General features: G+C 38.3%; 2 protein-coding genes across 4 annotated transcripts; both read left to right on the top strand.

Moving 5' to 3' along the window:
- Nucleotides 1–10,411: 10,411 nt before the first annotated feature.
- LOC109169893 (WUSCHEL-related homeobox 4-like) lies at nucleotides 10,412–11,625 on the top strand. Of its 3 annotated transcripts, none has more exons than XM_019318792.1 (2): nucleotides 10,412–10,786; nucleotides 10,903–11,625. In XM_019318792.1, the coding sequence occupies exons 1-2, from the start codon at nucleotides 10,558–10,560 to the stop codon at nucleotides 11,352–11,354; spliced, it is 681 nt and encodes a 226-aa protein (XP_019174337.1). In that variant the 5' UTR covers nucleotides 10,412–10,557; the 3' UTR covers nucleotides 11,355–11,625. The 3 variants fall into 3 exon arrangements, with proteins under 3 accessions (XP_019174337.1, XP_019174335.1, XP_019174336.1); XM_019318790.1 differs by having other exon boundaries at nucleotides 10,413–10,788; nucleotides 10,899–11,625; XM_019318791.1 differs by having other exon boundaries at nucleotides 10,415–10,789.
- A 1,099-nt stretch (nucleotides 11,626–12,724) lies between these two features.
- Nucleotides 12,725–17,244, top strand: LOC109170495 (polyadenylate-binding protein 8-like). The gene is made up of 9 exons (XM_019319631.1): nucleotides 12,725–13,496; nucleotides 14,132–14,250; nucleotides 14,446–15,102; nucleotides 15,240–15,317; nucleotides 15,425–15,514; nucleotides 15,752–15,889; nucleotides 16,249–16,425; nucleotides 16,516–16,707; nucleotides 16,798–17,244. The coding sequence occupies exons 1-9, from the start codon at nucleotides 13,211–13,213 to the stop codon at nucleotides 17,032–17,034; spliced, it is 1,974 nt and encodes a 657-aa protein (XP_019175176.1). The 5' UTR covers nucleotides 12,725–13,210; the 3' UTR covers nucleotides 17,035–17,244.
- The last annotated feature ends 213 nt before the right edge of the window (nucleotides 17,245–17,457 follow it).

The following is a 17,457-nucleotide window of genomic DNA, read 5'->3' as shown; positions in this document are numbered from 1 at the left end:
GTCATGAAAATGAAGTAAGCTTTTGGGCTCACTAGCATGACAAAAGAATTGAATATGGAGCTTGGATTAATAGTGGAAAAGAAAGCTAAAGAATGAGACATTTGGACTTTAAAAATCACGAAGTCAATTATAAAGATCACAGGTGAATAGGTCATCATTCTCGTATAAAAAAGTCATGAGTTGATTATTGTCAAAATCCTTTTAGTCAAGCTCATTGCATATAGTTTTTATAGTGCGTTTTACCTCTATTGTGTTGTTTGCAAGTTATTATATAAAAGTGATACGTGTTTATTCAGTACACTGCACCCTTTTACATATGAATGAACACGCCATTAGTTGCAAAGTCGTAGGAATGGACAACAAAAAAATTGAATTTGATTGTTTCTGTGCAATGCACATGTTAACACGTACTATCAATATGTCATGATATTACTCGATTATATTTTTATACTTTGTAATTATATATTTAAAAGAATATATGTAGAAGTGGGATATTGGGATGTAGAGCAACAACAAAACGTTGCTTAAAAAGGGAGCTAAAAAGGAGCATAAAGGCATGATGAAACCTAACCAAACCAGCAAAAGCTAGCAAAGGAGGAGGAATAAAATGAAAATGAAAGTAAAAGGAAAGGGAAAAAAATTAAAGTAAAGTTTGTTAATGGAAAAGGTTGTTTCAGTGGCATCAATTCATGTACTCCCTAATTGTGTGTTGGACGACTGTCATCCATTTACACCCCTCCTAACAAATCCTTTTCCTTGCTCCCTTTGCACCCACTTTCTCTCCCATGACATTACCCTTATTTTAATTTCTCTCTTAATATTTTCCTTTAAATAATCTAAAACCTTTGCTTATAGTGTAAGATCTAAATGCATGATAAAAGTCTTGACTTTATATATACCTATATGTATGTCCACATTATATTTTGATCCTATATATTGTGTTATTTGGTTTGTTCACTAAAGGGATCACGTACTACTAATCATCCTTTAATTTCGATCTCTATCATTTTTAAATTTTTTGCTAACAAAACTATAACTAAGGTGCAGAAACGAAAGGTTATTTCGTGTTGAAAGAAATTGCAGTTACTATCTAATAATGTGTACGGGATAAACACTGTCTTATAACTTTAACCGAACAAAATGATCACAATGATGTAAGGCTAGTAGGGTGTGCCCGTACTATTTGTTTTATTATTTGTGATGTTTGATCATGCTGTCAAGTTTGTTCATATTAGAGGTTTTAATTAGCTAATGTGACATGCATGTTTCATTATAAATATATATAAATTGATCTGTACCAGTTGATTACTTTGTAATAAGTTTAAGTAATACACTAAGGGTGTGTTTGGAAACTTGGAAAATGAGTTCTGGAAATCATTTTCCAAGTTTTCACTGTTTGGATGTGCCTGGAAAATCAAGTCAACGGAAATCATTTTCCGTTGACTTTGGAAAATAGGCTTGTTTTGGAGGAAAATGACTTCCCCTTTTTTTGAGGGGAAGTCATTTTCCAACTTTTACACCAACATCACACCATCATCAACACCATACCACCACCACCACACAATACCACCTCAATCACCGTCGCCGCCACCACCACCGAAATCACCGTCGTCGCCACCACCACCACTACCACCGTCGTCGCCGCCGCCACCACCACCATACCACCGCAACCACTGTCGCCGCCACCACCACCACCATACCACCGTTGCCGCCACCACCACCACCACCAGCATCACACCGCCGCCACCACCACCACGACCATACTGCCGCCGCCACCACCACCACCGTACCACCGCAACCACCGTCGCCGCCACCACTATACCACCGCAACCACCGTCGTCGCTACCACCACCACTACCACCACCGCCGCCGCCACTACCACCACCATACCACCGCAACCACCACCACCATACCACCGTTGCCGCCACCACCACCATACCACCGCAACCACCACCAGCAGCATCACACCACCGCCGCCACCACCACGACCATACCACCGCCGCCACCACCACCACCATACCACCGCAACCACCGTCGCCGCCACCACCACCACCACTATACCACCGCAACCACCGTCGTCGCCACTACCACCACCGCCGCCGCCGCCACCACCACCATACCACCGCAACCACCGTCGCCGCCACCACCACCACGACTATACCACCGCAACCACCATCGTCGCCACCATTATTATTATTATTATTATTATTATTATTATTATTATTATTATTATTATTATTATTATTATATAACAAATAACACCACCACCACCATAATATTTTTGATATATTATTAGTTATTTTTTTTATTATATTTAAAATTATTATTATATTATTATATATTATTATACATGTTGTAATATTCTAAATAAAATAATTAAAATGTTTAATTATACAATTCTACTCATTTTCCAGAAAATGAACCAAACACACAAAAACAATTTTCCAGAATGTAACCAAACACTGGAAAGGAAAATATTTTCCGGAAAATGACTCATTTTCCAGAAAACATTTTCCAGAAGTCATTTTCCTGCTTTCCAAACGGACCCTAATACAAATTATTTGTTTCAATAAATTAAAAGACTAATAGTAGTTCAATTTTGTACATTTATATTATATATATACTCAATAATAATAATAATAAAAGTGATACAATTATTGTGTCAGTGCAGTGGGTGAGTGCATGGCCTTACGTACGTGTGAGATGGAATCACAGGTTCATAGCTAGAGAGCATCTAACCTAATAATGATTGAAGCTAAGGTTCCGATAGTTGAGGGTGATGATCGATGATCATGTCCTCTCTGATCTGTGTAAGCTAGCTAGCTACCAGAAGGAGTGGAATATATGTCGGACGACGATGACGTACTTGTAGCAGATCACGGCGGCGATGGGCCGATGGAGAGACACGTGGAAAAATGATGGCGTCGTCCTCCCGGCCATCATGACGGATTTCCACCGTTTCATCCACTGCACTGGATGGGATCCACCTCATCATGCCGCCCTTCCCATCATATACTTCCACAAACCTTTTCATTTGACCGACAATTCCCCGTCTAATCCTTGCCTTTCCACTAATGTTTTTTCACTTAACACTATGCTACCAACATTAATTAATATTCTTCGTATTTCCGACTCAAGTGGGTGTATATGGATAAATCATGTTTTGTAACATTAATCGATAAAATATTGAATATTGATCATTGCTCAATTAATGGGTCTCCTTGCTAACAACATTTAACGTGTTCCATTCTCTATATATTCTATTTTTTTGTTACGTAACTTTAAACTGTAATCTTGTTTTCACCTAGCCCCTATATCTAATTTACTCTATCAAATACATATATGATGGAAATAATATATATAAATTTCACAACTTTAATGTGTGGGTTGCTTTATGTAACAAATACATCTTAATTAAGTTAAAATACGGGATAGTTGATAAGACATTGTGGTCAATTATAATGCAGTGTTTACTATTACCTCCAAAATCGTTTTTGATATTGCTTCATCTGGCATTCTGGCCTGGTGTTGTAAAGACAAAACAACTTTTGAACTGTCATCCTTAACAATCCAAATATTACCATAAAAAAATAACCTTAATAGATCCCCCAAATTAAAATACTAATCCAATTTTATCCATTATGAGAAGTCTTTGTCTATGATGACTACTCTATTATACATTTTGAATTTCGGACCTTTTTCCTATTCTTGATCTCATAACCTCATGCTACTATACAGTGATACCAAACGAAAATCAAATTAAAATTAATATAAGTATGTGTGTGTGTAAAGCAACTGCATGCATGCTTGCCATATATATATAAATATATAGGCCCTCTTTGGTAAAAAATTGACTTATTGATCAATTTTAGTTTATTTGATCACTTTTAATTGTTTAATTTAGTTAAAATATCAATATAAGTGCTTAGTTAATTATCTTTTTGCAACTCTAAAATGCTAAAATTCAAAAAGTTACTCCAACTAACTTTTTCAATTAACTTTTTTCAGAAAAGAAATTATACCAAACAGCTATCAGCTTACAACTAATTTATCAAACAATTTTCTACAACAGCTAATGTTATACCATCTAATTAACACAATCACCTAATAACTATCAACTAACAATTATTTACCAAACATGACCATAATATGCCGTATGTTACAGATAAACTATTTTGCGTTGCATAGCCATCATTCAGGTTGGTGCTATGTTATTGTCGGACCCGATAGCAGATAATAAATCCATTTAATTAAATACAACCAATGCCAGTTATATATACATATAAATGCCAAAATGTGCTTTTTGACTATAAAACTCGAAAACATTAGATTTTCGGTGATGTTAGCATGTGATTGAATGATGCAAATATGTTGCATTCAAACATGCATGGGGTAAAGTGAGCTGGTGATGTTGTAGTATTTTGAAAATCGGAGTAAACGGTTCCAAAATAAAGAAAATTGAATCTTACACTTGCAGAGTAAGAGTTTGCTTATTAATTAAATCAAATTATTTAGTTTAATATATACTACTTTTAACCTTTATAATTTTTTAAAAATTATGAATATATTGAATAATCAAATGATGGTCTGTCGATGGTCTTCTTCGAATCCCCTGCAATGATCAAATGATGTTTCAATTTTTTTTAAAATGATATGAGTATTATATGAGTTGTATTTCTCAAAAATATGTCAAACAAATTAAATAAATTATTTTACAGGCTAAGACCATAACGCAGACTTTAGTGAAATCATATATTCAAATAAAGAAAGCAATAGGGCCAAGACTCCACGAGCCACCGAAAAGCGCGCAAAGAGAGCAGATTATCATGATCATCAAAGCGAGGAAAAGAACAAATTTGAAAATCAATTGGAACTAACACTACTACTCGTAGTTGTACTCCATGATTGGACTGCGGCATAGCCAAATCCATTCATTCACCCACACGCTCTTCTACGTTCATACAATTATACATTATTCCACACACTCAGCTTATCCCCCTTAGCTTTTCCCCAGCTAGCTACACCATCTTTATCATATCAGATCACCAGGATCACTTTTTCCCCACTTTCTAACAATGGAAATCATAAGTCAACCTCTCCTCATCATTTGGTCTTGGTTCTTAGCTACTCACCCACTCATTGAAGAAAAATAATATCTATATTTATATTACATATATCTTCTAGAATATTTTATATATGTATTCATAATTATTTCCATATTCCTAGGATCATAGTTTAGGTAAATTCCTAGATGATTGGTTCTCTTACCTTTCTCACTTTTCCTACCGTTAGCTTAGTTGTATATATATACACACATTGTATTCTTCTTTCAATACACAACTTATATGCAATATATATTTTTCATCTTTCTCTGCAACAATGCTTGCAGTTTATTCTCAATTCCTTACATGGTATCAGAGCAATTTTTTTTCCCTAATAATTTGTTTTTCTGCTGCTCTCTTTTGGCCTCATCACTTCACGCCAATGACCACTCCTTCAGATTCTTCAAACCAACACACAAATCCCATCACCACCATTAATACCCATGAAGACTCAACCTCTGCTAAGCAATCACAACACCATGTTGTTCCTTTTGATGCGGAGAATCCCTATTATCTACATTCTTCTGATGGTACAGGCGCCACTCTCGTTGGAAACATTCTTACCGGCATTGAAAACTACAATCCATGGGCTCGGGCAATCACGATGGCATTGAAAGGCCGCAATAAATTCTGTTTTGTTGATGGCTCCCTTCCCATGCCAGACTCTACCCATCCCGATCATGCTCGTTGGCACCGCGTAAACAATATGGTGATGTCTTGGCTCCTTAATTCTATACATCCATCCCTTTCACACACAGTTTTATATGCCCCAGATGCTGCCTCAGTTTGGACAGATTTAAAAGATCGTTTCTTTACATCAAATGGACCTCGTATCTATGATATTGAGAAACGCATTGCAACTTGTTACCAAAAAGATGCGTCCATTGCAGATTACCACAATCAGTTGAGTGCCCTGTGGGATGAATTAAATCTGTTAGATCCTCCTCCTAAATGTTCATGCTCTGCTCGACATGACTACATTGCACAAATTGAACGCCGCCGGTTGATGCAGTTTCTCATGGGACTTCGAGAAACTTTTGCTCAACCACGGAGTCAATTGCTGCTCAACAACATTCTTCCCACTGTGAAAAATGCATACAACTTACTGCTACAGGATGAATCCCAACGTATACAAAGTGGTAATGGTGGACATTCTACAGAACATTCTGCTCTTCAAGCTACAAACACACAACATCCACAATTTGTTGCTGCTGCCAACCTATCATCTGCGAGCAATATCCATACATCTGCTTCCACTTCTCGTTCTAACAACAATCGATCTCGGACAAAGTGTGCACACTGTGGGATCCCTGGCCATACACAACAATCTTGTTACAAGCTGCATGGATATCCCCCTGGACACAAATTTTACAAAAAAGGTAATACAAATAGCCAACCTATGGGGACACCATCAACTTCGTCAGAGATCTCTTCCGATTCCATTCAGCAATTACTTCGACTTTTACGAGAGGTAAAAGAGCCTAAAGCAAACCTTGTTGGTAAGTCTATTGCTCTAACTTCTATTTTTAATTTTTCCAATGAATGGGTCATTGACACAGGTGCTACTGATCATGTCTGTTTTAACCCATCTATTTTAAATAATTTATCTATGCCTAATAATATGGTGACTAATATATCTGTTCCAAATGGTGTTACTATTCCGGTCCATGGTGTTGGTAATGCTCGCCTATCTTCGACTGTTGTTTTACTTGATGTTTTATATGTCCCGACTTTTAAATTTAACTTATTATCTGTACAAAAATTGGCTAAAGATTCCAATTGTACCGTTATTTTTTTCCCTAATTATTGTGTGTTTCAGGACCTTTCAACGAAGACGGAGATTGGTCGGGGCCATGAACGCAATGGTTTATACTTTTTTAGTTCTCCACCACACCCCGCTGCATTACTCACCATTACACCTAATACATGGCATGCTAGATTTGGTCATCCGTCACATTCTGTTTTTAAACACTTAATTTCTATTTTGGGTTGTTCTGATTTTCAAGATCCTTGTGATGTTTGTCACATTTCCAAACAGACACGTTTATCTTTTCCTATTAGTCATACTTCTACTTCTGCTTGCTTTGATTTGATTCATGTTGATATTTGGGGTAAATATTCTACTCCAACTCGTACTGGACATCATTATTTCTTAACTATCGTTGATGATTTTTCTAGGGCAACATGGACATTTTTAATGAAATATAAATCTGATGCTTTCTTATTACTTGTTCGTTTTTTATCATATGTAAAAAACCATTTCAACACATGTGTTAAAACTTTTCGTTGTGACAATGGCTCTGAATTTACACAAACTGATTTTCAAAACATCTTACTTCAAAATGGTATTTTACAACAACTTAGTTGTCCTGGGACACCTCAACAAAATGGGGTTGTCGAACGCAAGCATCGCCATCTCCTTAATGTGGCACGTGCTTTACGCTTCCAAGCGGGCCTACCCCTCAAATTTTGGGGTGATTGTGTTTTAACCGCTACTTACATTATCAACCGTACCCCTACCCCAAACTTACAAAATAAAACTCCTTTTGAAATTCTTTTTGGTTGTTCTCCTGATTTCACCATTTTACGTACTTTTGGTTGCTTGTGTTATGCTTCTACTATACAATATCATCCTAATAAGTTCAATCCTAGGGCCAAGCGTTGCATTTTTCTTGGCTACCCTCAAGGTCAAAAAGCTTACAGGTTATATGATCTTGACTCTCAGAAAATTTTGGTAAGTCGCGATGTTGTCTTCTATGAAACTATTTTTCCTTTTAAAAATGATCCTAATTTATTTGATCAATCAACACTCACCCCTATATTGCCTTTACCCATACCATCCATTGAAACACACAATACCCCAATTACCAAACCTCTTCCTGAAAACCCCATACCACCCATTGAAGCACATGGTACTCCAACTACTTCACCTATTCCTAAGAATTCTAATGCCACTCCTCACATACCTACCTTACCAGAAAATCCTCCACCTGAGGTTAATTCTCCTATGCTTAACCCACCCATCCCCACGCAAGTGCAACCTATCCAACAACGATCTCAAAGGCAACGAAAGCCTCCTAGTTACCTCTCTGACTACCAATGCAACATGACCACATCCACAAAATATCCCATCTCCAACTTTCTCAACTTTAAACCATACACTGAAGACCACATCTGCTTCATAAACAACATTTCTAAAGAAATCGAACCCTCTTCCTTCTCAGCTGCACAAAAAGACCCTAAATGGCAACAAGCCATGGAAGAAGAAATTCGTGCTCTAGAAGCCAATCACACTTGGTCTTTAACCACTCTACCACCTGGTAAGTCTGCTATTGGTTGTCGATGGGTTTACCGTATTAAATATAACCCTGATGGTTCTGTAGAGCGATACAAAGCTCGCCTAGTCGCCAAAGGATACTCTCAACTTGAAGGGTTGGACTTCACTGATGTCTTTGCCCCTGTCACTAAGCTTGTCACCGTTCGTACAGTTCTAAGCATCGCAGCTGCACAAAGATGGGCTACCCATCAACTTGATGTCTCAAATGCCTTTCTTCATGGCACTCTTCATGAAGAAGTCTATATGCAGGTCCCTCCCGGTTTTGGGCGAAAGGGGGAGAATCGCGTTTGTCGTCTCCACAAATCTCTTTATGGGCTTAAACAAGCATCCCGATCTTGGTTCACAACTTTCTCCACATCCCTCACTAATGCTGGCTTCACACAATCTAAAGCAGATTATTCCATGTTCACTTATAGACGAGGTCATTTTCTAACCATATTGCTTGTTTATGTTGATGATATTGTAATTACAGGGAATGATCCGACTATCATTACTATCCTCAAACGTTACCTTGCACAACAATTCCAGCTCAAAGACTTGGGTCCATTAAAATACTTCCTTGGAATAGAAGTTGCACGATCCTCTCTTGGAATCTTCCTAAATCAACGGAAGTATACTCTTGAGATTCTCTCCGATACTGGCCTATTAGCTTGCAAACCCGCCTCAACTCCCATAGAGGTTAACCACCAACTCACTCCTGATACTGGTGAACCTCTTACTGACCCCTCCATATATAGAAGATTGATTGGTCGTCTGCTCTACCTTACGGTCACTCGACCAGATATCACTTATGCAGTCAATCTTCTTTCTCAATTCATGTCCGCACCACGTGACACACATTGGCACGCTGCTCTTCGAGTTGTGCGTTATCTCAAAATGTCTCCTGCTCGTGGTATCATATTATCCACGAATAACTCCTTAAAATTACATGCATATTGTGATGCTGACTGGGCCTCTTGTCCAACCACACGACGCTCAACTACAGGATATTGTACTTTCCTAGGAACAAGTCCGCTATCCTGGCGAACAAAGAAGCAAACCACAGTTTCTCGATCCTCTGCTGAAGCTGAATATCGTGCCATGGCAAGTGCAGCAAGTGAAATTACATGGCTCCAACTACTCTTATCCGAACTAGATATACCAGCTCATCCTGCACATTTACATTGTGACAATCAAGCATCTCTCCACATTGCCAACAATCCCGTCTTCCATGAACGAACCAAGCATGTCGAAATTGATTGTCATTTCGTTCGAGAAAAGATTTCTTCTGGTACACTACGCACCACTTTCGTTCCATCTAATCAACAACTCGCCGACATCTTCACAAAGGGCCTCCTCCCTCAAACATTCAACGCCATTACTTCCAAGCTCATGTACCACCCTTGAGCTTGAGGGGGAGTGAAGAAAAATAATATCTATATTTATATTACATATATCTTCTAGAATATTTTATATATGTATTCATAATTATTTCCATATTCCTAGGATCATAGTTTAGGTAAATTCCTAGATGATTGGTTCTCTTACCTTTCTCACTTTTCCTACCGTTAGCTTAGTTGTATATATATACACACATTGTATTCTTCTTTCAATACACAACTTATATGCAATATATATTTTTCATCTTTCTCTGCAACAATGCTTGCAGTTTATTCTCAATTCCTTACACTCATTTCCCACTAAACAATTAAACTCCATTTACAAATAAACAGGAATTGCACTTTCAAAACCCATTTCTTATACCAATAATACTATATTGCATTACATGCACTCTCACTTTTTACTCTCGGCCGACATGACATATTCTGATTGATTCATAAAAAAAAGTATAATAAGTCACACTTTTTATTCATTTTTCTTCCTCTTCCAATAAAATCAAGACACATTATATGACGAGAGTTTTACCCCTTAAAGACAGGTCGCTGTCATTTTCGTGCTTATATTGAGTTGAAGTTCCATGGCCTACGTGATAATTAAGTACGGTGTATAGTACGAGCTGAGCAGTAGTCTTTTTTCTGGTATAAAATCAGTGGCGTTGTGGTGAAAGATGATTAACAAATTAACCCCTCATAACTTCATAAGCATAAGAAGAAGTGAAGCTAATTCTAGCTAGCTAACATGAAGGTCCATCAGTTTGGACGTAGTGGATTGATGTTTGATCACGATAATGCAGCCACATCGCTATCCCTTGGCTGCAAGCGTTTGCGGCCACTTGCTCCCAAGCTCGCCGTAGACGGCGGCGCAATCACCATCTCGCCGCCGGTTTTCGATCTCAAGAGCTTCATTAGACCCGAAAGTAGTAGCCCTACCAAGTTGGGATCACCGGAAACAAAGAAAGACTCCCCTCAGGTCCGTTAACTCAATTATATATATCCCTTTTGTTTGTACAATAATGTAACATGCAACAGTAATATAATATAATATAATCCTTTGTGTTTCTTTGAATGAATTGAACTCAGGCGACGGCGGCGGTGGAGACGCATCCGGGCGGAACTCGGTGGAATCCGACGCAGGAACAGATAGGGATTCTGGAAATGCTGTACAGAGGGGGGATGAGAACGCCGAACGCCCAACAAATCGAGCAAATCACGGCGCAGCTTAGCAAGTACGGGAAGATAGAAGGCAAGAATGTGTTCTACTGGTTTCAAAACCACAAAGCGCGCGAGAGGCAGAAGCAGAAAAGGAACACCGCTCTCCTCGCCGCCGGCGGCGGCCTCAATCACACCCCCACAACACCGCCGCCTACACTTCCCTTCGACCTCATTGTGGAGGAAGAAAGTCCAAAGAAGAGAAGATGTAGATCATGGGCGTATGAGTTCTTAGAAATGGAGGAGAAGAGATCGTCTTGCTGTCGGAGAGAGGAGGGGGATAGGACACTAGAACTGTTCCCATTGCACCCAGAGCTAGGGAGATGATGAGAGGATTCATGGAGGGGCCACGCACCCATAATAATAATTGTTCTAATATATAATATAATAACTAATCATGATAATTCTCTACTTAAATTAATTCACGGAGATCTGGATTTGCTTTTAGGTCATTGGAAATGGCCGCCGTGCTTCTTTTCTCTTTCATTTGTACGTACGTTTCCATCGTTTCAGGAAACACCACCACCACCAACAATTAATTAATTAAGGTGTATGTATCATTGGACGCAACCTTACCTACGTTAATTAATCACTCTAATTCTGTTTTCATTATTCTAACCCATCCTAAATTGTTCCTAATTAACCTCAAACCATGCATAGTATGTACATGCTTAATTAATCTTTGTGTTGTTTTTCTTCTATAACGCTAACTTAAACTTATACAAGAAAACCAAACAACTCTTATATATATTTTTTTTCTTTTTCTTCCTTTTTAAAGGAACTCTTTTATACTTGATTGCCTCAAACCACAAAGGCCAAACAACTCTCACTAAGAGTTGGAAATGGATTTAGAATCATGTGATTATTAATTAAGTCAATTATTTTACCAACTTAGCTAGAGTTTGTCCTTATTAATTATCTTAAGCTGACAACATTAAAGATTAATTTAGATTTATGAGAAACTTTGATGTCAGACTTTTGTGACCATAGTTAGAAATGCCTAGATTGTTTATAGCTGATTAGTTCAAATCAATAAGGCCAATAGACAATTCAAAAAAATTTAAATTTGAATCTGTGTTGGTTATCAAACAAACTGTATTTGGCCAATTTAACTAGGGTTGATCTCAAAATTATTATTATTATTAGAAAAATACTACATATACTCCCAACTTGTACGTATTCTCACGAATATTTGATATAGACACTTTTTCTGGGACTCACATAATAAAAATATCATATCATTATTTGCCACATCATGAAGTAAAAGTAAATGAGTAAAATTTGAAATTACATGTAATAGAACTCTTATTATTATTTGATACATTCCTATCCCATTTTTCACCTCTATTTGTACACTCTTCGTAGAAATAATTTTTATCTCCTCTAATCCATTAAAATCTTCTAATAATCTTATAGGTTTTCAATACGATACAAACCTCTACACTATAATTAAAACAAGATTTTAAAATGATGAGTTAAGTGAGCTGAACTAGGAATTTTCACTCTTTCATCTTTCATGGAATCATGGTCTTACAACGCGTAGGAATCTGTGTCCCATAGAATATGACTTCCTTGTTCGTTCATATATAAAGGCAATGGAATATGGATAACTTTCTGTGATCCAGTGGGCTAAATAGCTAAATAAGTCTATTTTATTTCTCAAACCTCAAGCCCAAATATTAGAAGAGAAGGGATTTGATCATACCCGTAACGTGTCAAGTTCTGGAAAACGAAGTTTAATGCGGGTCAAAAGGTCTTGATCTTACGATCAAACGGCGGAGGTGTCATCTCCGTTGCTAACTAGGGTTTCTAGAATAGCCGCCGTACCTGGGGTCAGTATATAAACCTCACAGTGTCCAGCTCGCCGGTTCGCGGTGCAGTTTTCCCTGCGCTCCCCCCAAAAAATATTATTCTTCATTCCCAGCCCTCTTTCTATCGGATCTCCGACGATTTCTATCCCCGTTTTACCCTTCCCTCTCCTCTCTTATTACATCTATCTAAAAAAAACCCAAAAAATCTCCGCCTGCGCTCGCTTCCTGCTTCCATAACCTAACCGTCGGTGGTAGCTTGCATTCTCTGCTGCCAATAAAAATATCAGAGGAGAGGGAATTAAAAAGTAAAAAAAAAAAAAAAAAGTAGAAGTGAATTTGTTTGTTAGTGTTTGAGAGTATAGATTGGAAATAATGGCTCAGATTCAGGTGCAGCATCAGAGTCCGGTGGCGCTAGCAAATGGAGTTCCGCCGCCGGGTGCTGTCGGCCTCCCTGCTCCCCAGTCCGCCGCCGGGGCTGGAAACCAGTTATCCACCACGTCTTTGTACGTTGGGGACCTGGACCCTACCGTCACTGACTCGCAGCTCTACGATCTGTTTAACCAGGTGGGCCAGGTGGTATCAGTTAGGGTCTGTCGGGACATCAGCTCTCGCCGATCTCTCGGCTATGGCTACGTCAACTATAGCAGTCCTCAGGATGGTTAGTATGGAGTAGTTCCCTTTTAATTTTGTTTTCTTCATTTTAAGTACGGTTTGTTAGGCGTTATTATATTGTGTATGTTCCAAACATGGAAAATCTGTGTGTTTATCGGGTGCATGGTGGAAAAGACTTGTATCTTGTACGAGATTTTGTTGTAGCACAAATTCTATGTATGATGTGTGATTTTGCTAGGTTTTGATTTAAAGCGGTTGTAAAATTTGCTCTATTATTCAGCATTAGCTATCTTTATTTGTGTGCTCTATATTTTATATCACTTGCTGAAAGTTAACGACTGCAACATGTGTCTTTTTGCTTGTGTTGTTTTCAGTTTTCTCTACAATTTGATAAATTTGTGTCTTCTACATTTGGAGACTGTGTTAGTACTCTATAATCTCCAGCATATATGGCTTGACCAAATTTTATAATCATATTCCTAGGAAAGATTCCATATTCTGCTGAATTTTGTTCCCATAGACTTGTAGTTAGCACTCAAATGTTTCACTTCAGATATGCAGGTCTCTCTTTTTGCCAATTGTGTTTGAATTTGTTGGACTTGTCCAACAGACAGACTTATGTGTCTTTATTACTTGTAGAATGTGTCATCATTTTTATTTTTTTCCTGTCTTTGATTGCAGCTGCAAGAGCAATGGAAGTATTGAACTTCACTCCTGTCAATAGCAAGTCTATTAGGATAATGCATTCTCACCGTGACCCTAGCCTGCGTAAGAGTGGAACTGCAAATATATTTATTAAGGTAATTGTAGTTGCATAATTGAATTTTCAGTTATGGTAGCCAAATTTGTTCTATTTTGCATTGGTTTTGGCGGCTGGTATCTGAAAGATCAACTTCAAAATTCAACTATGAAACAATGGTGTTATTTTCTGCATTTCTTTTTGCTGATATGTGCTTAATTGTGTTCTTGTACATATGCTATTATTATTTGTGCAGAACTTGGACAAGTCAATTGACAACAAGGCCTTACATGACACATTTTCAAGCTTTGGAAACATTCTTTCTTGCAAGATAGCTACTGATCCTAATGGTCAGTCTAAGGGTCACGGTTTTGTACAGTTTGACAATGAAGATTCGGCTCAAAGTGCCATTGATAAGTTAAATGGTATGCTCATTAATGACAAACAAGTGTATGTTGGACCCTTTCTTCGTAAACAGGAAAGAGATACTGCTACGAATAAAACCAAGTTCTACAATGTTTTTGTCAAGAACATATCAGAATCCGTAACAGATGAGGATCTGACAAAAACCTTTGCTGAATTTGGGAATATTACTAGTGCTGTAGTGATGAGGGAAGATGATGGAAAGTCAAAATGTTTTGGGTTTGTCAATTTTGAGAACGCAGATGATGCTGCCAGGGCTGTCGAAGCTTTGAATGGGAAGAAATTTGATGATAAAGAATGGTATGTTGGGAAAGCCCAAAAGAAATCAGAAAGGGAACAAGAACTAAAAAATAAGTTTGAGCAGAGTGCAAAGGAAGCAGTGGATAAAAACCAAGGTTTGAATTTGTATGTCAAAAATTTGGATGACAGTATTGATGATGACAAGCTCAAGGAGTTGTTCACTGACTATGGTACAATAACATCATTCAAGGTATATACCAGGGCCTTCAGAAAATTGTGATCTGCTTCTTCTTCTTCTTCTTTTTTTAGATATTAACCTAGTGCTTTCTTCTTTAAATTCTTTGATGCTCTCAAGTCTCAACACCTTTGTTTAACCTGATGTTTCAGGTTATGCGGGATCCTAGTGGAATTAGCAGAGGGTCTGGATTTGTTGCCTTCTCAAATCCTGAGGACGCTTCTAGAGCGGTAAGCTAATAGTAGTGTAATATGATGCTGTTTTGACTTTGCATGATTTTGAATGAAGTTTTTTTTTTCCCAAGTAAAAGTTGAGCTAATTATTATCTTTTTGTTAGCTTTTGGAGATGAATGGGAAAATGATTGTTAGCAAGCCGCTTTATGTTGCACTTGCTCAGCGGAAAGAGGAGAGAAGGGCAAAGCTGCAGGTAACTTAATGAACAGGCTTTGGTGTTAAGCTTGAAGCATACTGTTTGTCACATGTGACCTCTGTTGAGAAGTGACTTTTTACTCGGTTCCTATTGATTTTTATTTTATTGGTTGCAAGAGAAGGGCTAGTGATGTTCTACACTTGCATTTATGCCTGTAATAGAGCTCTAATCATGTATTCAACTATTCATATGCACTCCCCTCAAATATGTGTAATTGTTTTCCCACTTCTTCAGGCGCAGTTCTCAGAGATGAGACCAGTTGCAATGACACCATCGCTTGCTCCTCGTATTCCAATGTATCCTCCTGGTGCACCTGGTATGCCACAACAACTCTTTTATGGACAAGGTCCACCTGCTATAATTCCTCCTCAGGTACTGACTTTTTGACTCTATTCTTCTCTACAATGCCTGCTTATGTAGTATTTGTCAAGGCGTTTTTTGCCATCCTAATTCTGGTGGCTCTATTGCTACGTTTTTGGTTGCTCTAATGTAAATAAAATTTTTCCCTCTGTCCTAGTTGTGAAGTTTTACAATGATTTATCTGATACTAGTAGATGAAAAACTGGCAGATGATTATTATGAATGATTATTACTCTTTTATTTGTGCACTCTTCAAAGTACATCATTGAAATGGTGTGCTGAGGATTTTATGTGACATGATATAATCATTCACCATGATAAGCTGCCAGTGTCTGGGTTCTTTTTAGTTAATAAAAAACTATTGTTTCTAGGCTGGATTTGGGTATCAACAGCAGCTTGTTCCTGGAATGCGACCTGGAGGGGGTCCTATGCCAAATTTCTTTGTGCCGATGGTGCAGCAGGGACAGCAGGCACCGCGTCCAGGTGGCAGACGTGGAGCAGGACCTGTACAACAAACTCAACAGCCCATCCCCTTGATGCAGCAGCAGGCATGCTATTATTTGCAAATGCAGTCTAGTTTTTATTGTCTGTCTTATTGATTGATCAGATTTAAAAATTGTCTTGATATATTTTCTTAGATGCTCCCAAGGGGAAGGATGTATCGCTATCCAGGTGGCCGTAATGTGTCAGATGGGCCTATGCCAGGTGTTGGGGGCATGGTTTCTCTTCCGTATGATATGGGTGGCATGCTTCCTCGAGATGCTGCGCCCGTTCCAATTACAGCACTAGCAAGTGCCCTTGCAAATGCACCACCTGAACAGCAGAGGACGGTAAGTTTTTCATTTTTGCACTTGTTATATGTTTTAGTGATAGCTGCTGTTTCAGAAAATTGAAGACCGTACGTACTGTTCACTTGTCAGATGTTGGGCGAGAATTTGTACCCACTTGTTGATCAGCTAGAGCACGAGCACGCAGCTAAAGTTACAGGCATGCTTCTTGAGATGGACCAGACTGAGGTTTTACATCTGCTTGAGTCACCAGAGGCTTTGAAGGCCAAAGTTGCAGAGGCTCTGGAAGTTCTGAGGAACGTTCAGCAGGCTAAAAGCCCGGCTGACCAACTTGCTTCACTTTCCCTTAATGACAACCTTGTTGCTTGATTAAAAAAGCAACTAGTTCAAGTGAATTCAGATGCTTATATCATGTCATGTAGGTTTTTGGTAAGCACATGTTGGGATCCTTCCTGCGGTTTTTCATGGGATTTCCTTTCCTTGACAAAAATTTTGGGATTCATAAAACTGTTGCCATTTACATTTTGTCATTTTGATAAATTCCCAAACAGTTAATTGGATAATTATCTCTTATATTTGTGTTGTCCTCTGGTAGTGCATTGATAACTAATGAGCCTCATTACATAAGTAGTCAAATTATGTGTTGATGTCTTTCAGTAGTGGTGCTGATACCCTGTAGGCTTAAGATATAAACAAAGGCCCCCAAGCTTGGAATACATGTGCAGGATCTTTTGAGACTAATGAGTGAAAACTCTAGAGTAGAGTGCTAATATTTTGAGGGCTGATGTCTTG

Source organism: Ipomoea nil, unplaced genomic scaffold, assembly GCF_001879475.1.
Source record: "Ipomoea nil cultivar Tokyo-kokei standard unplaced genomic scaffold, Asagao_1.1 scaffold3321, whole genome shotgun sequence".
Taxonomy (NCBI): domain Eukaryota; kingdom Viridiplantae; phylum Streptophyta; class Magnoliopsida; order Solanales; family Convolvulaceae; genus Ipomoea; species Ipomoea nil.
This window is presented reverse-complemented; position numbering and strand designations above follow the sequence as displayed.

Excerpts from the sequence above, each read along its gene's own strand:
- LOC109169893 (XM_019318790.1), top strand. The coding sequence starts at position 10,558 with ATGAAGGTCCATCAGTTTGGACGTAGTGGATTGATGTTTGATCACGAT. Across the intron at positions 10,789-10,898 it reads CAAAGAAAGACTCCCCTCAG|GCGACGGCGGCGGTGGAGAC; the intron begins GTCCGTTAACTC and ends AATTGAACTCAG.
- LOC109170495 (XM_019319631.1), top strand. The coding sequence starts at position 13,211 with ATGGCTCAGATTCAGGTGCAGCATCAGAGTCCGGTGGCGCTAGCAAAT. Across the intron at positions 15,103-15,239 it reads GTACAATAACATCATTCAAG|GTTATGCGGGATCCTAGTGG; the intron begins GTATATACCAGG and ends CTGATGTTTCAG. Across the intron at positions 16,708-16,797 it reads CACCTGAACAGCAGAGGACG|ATGTTGGGCGAGAATTTGTA; the intron begins GTAAGTTTTTCA and ends TTCACTTGTCAG.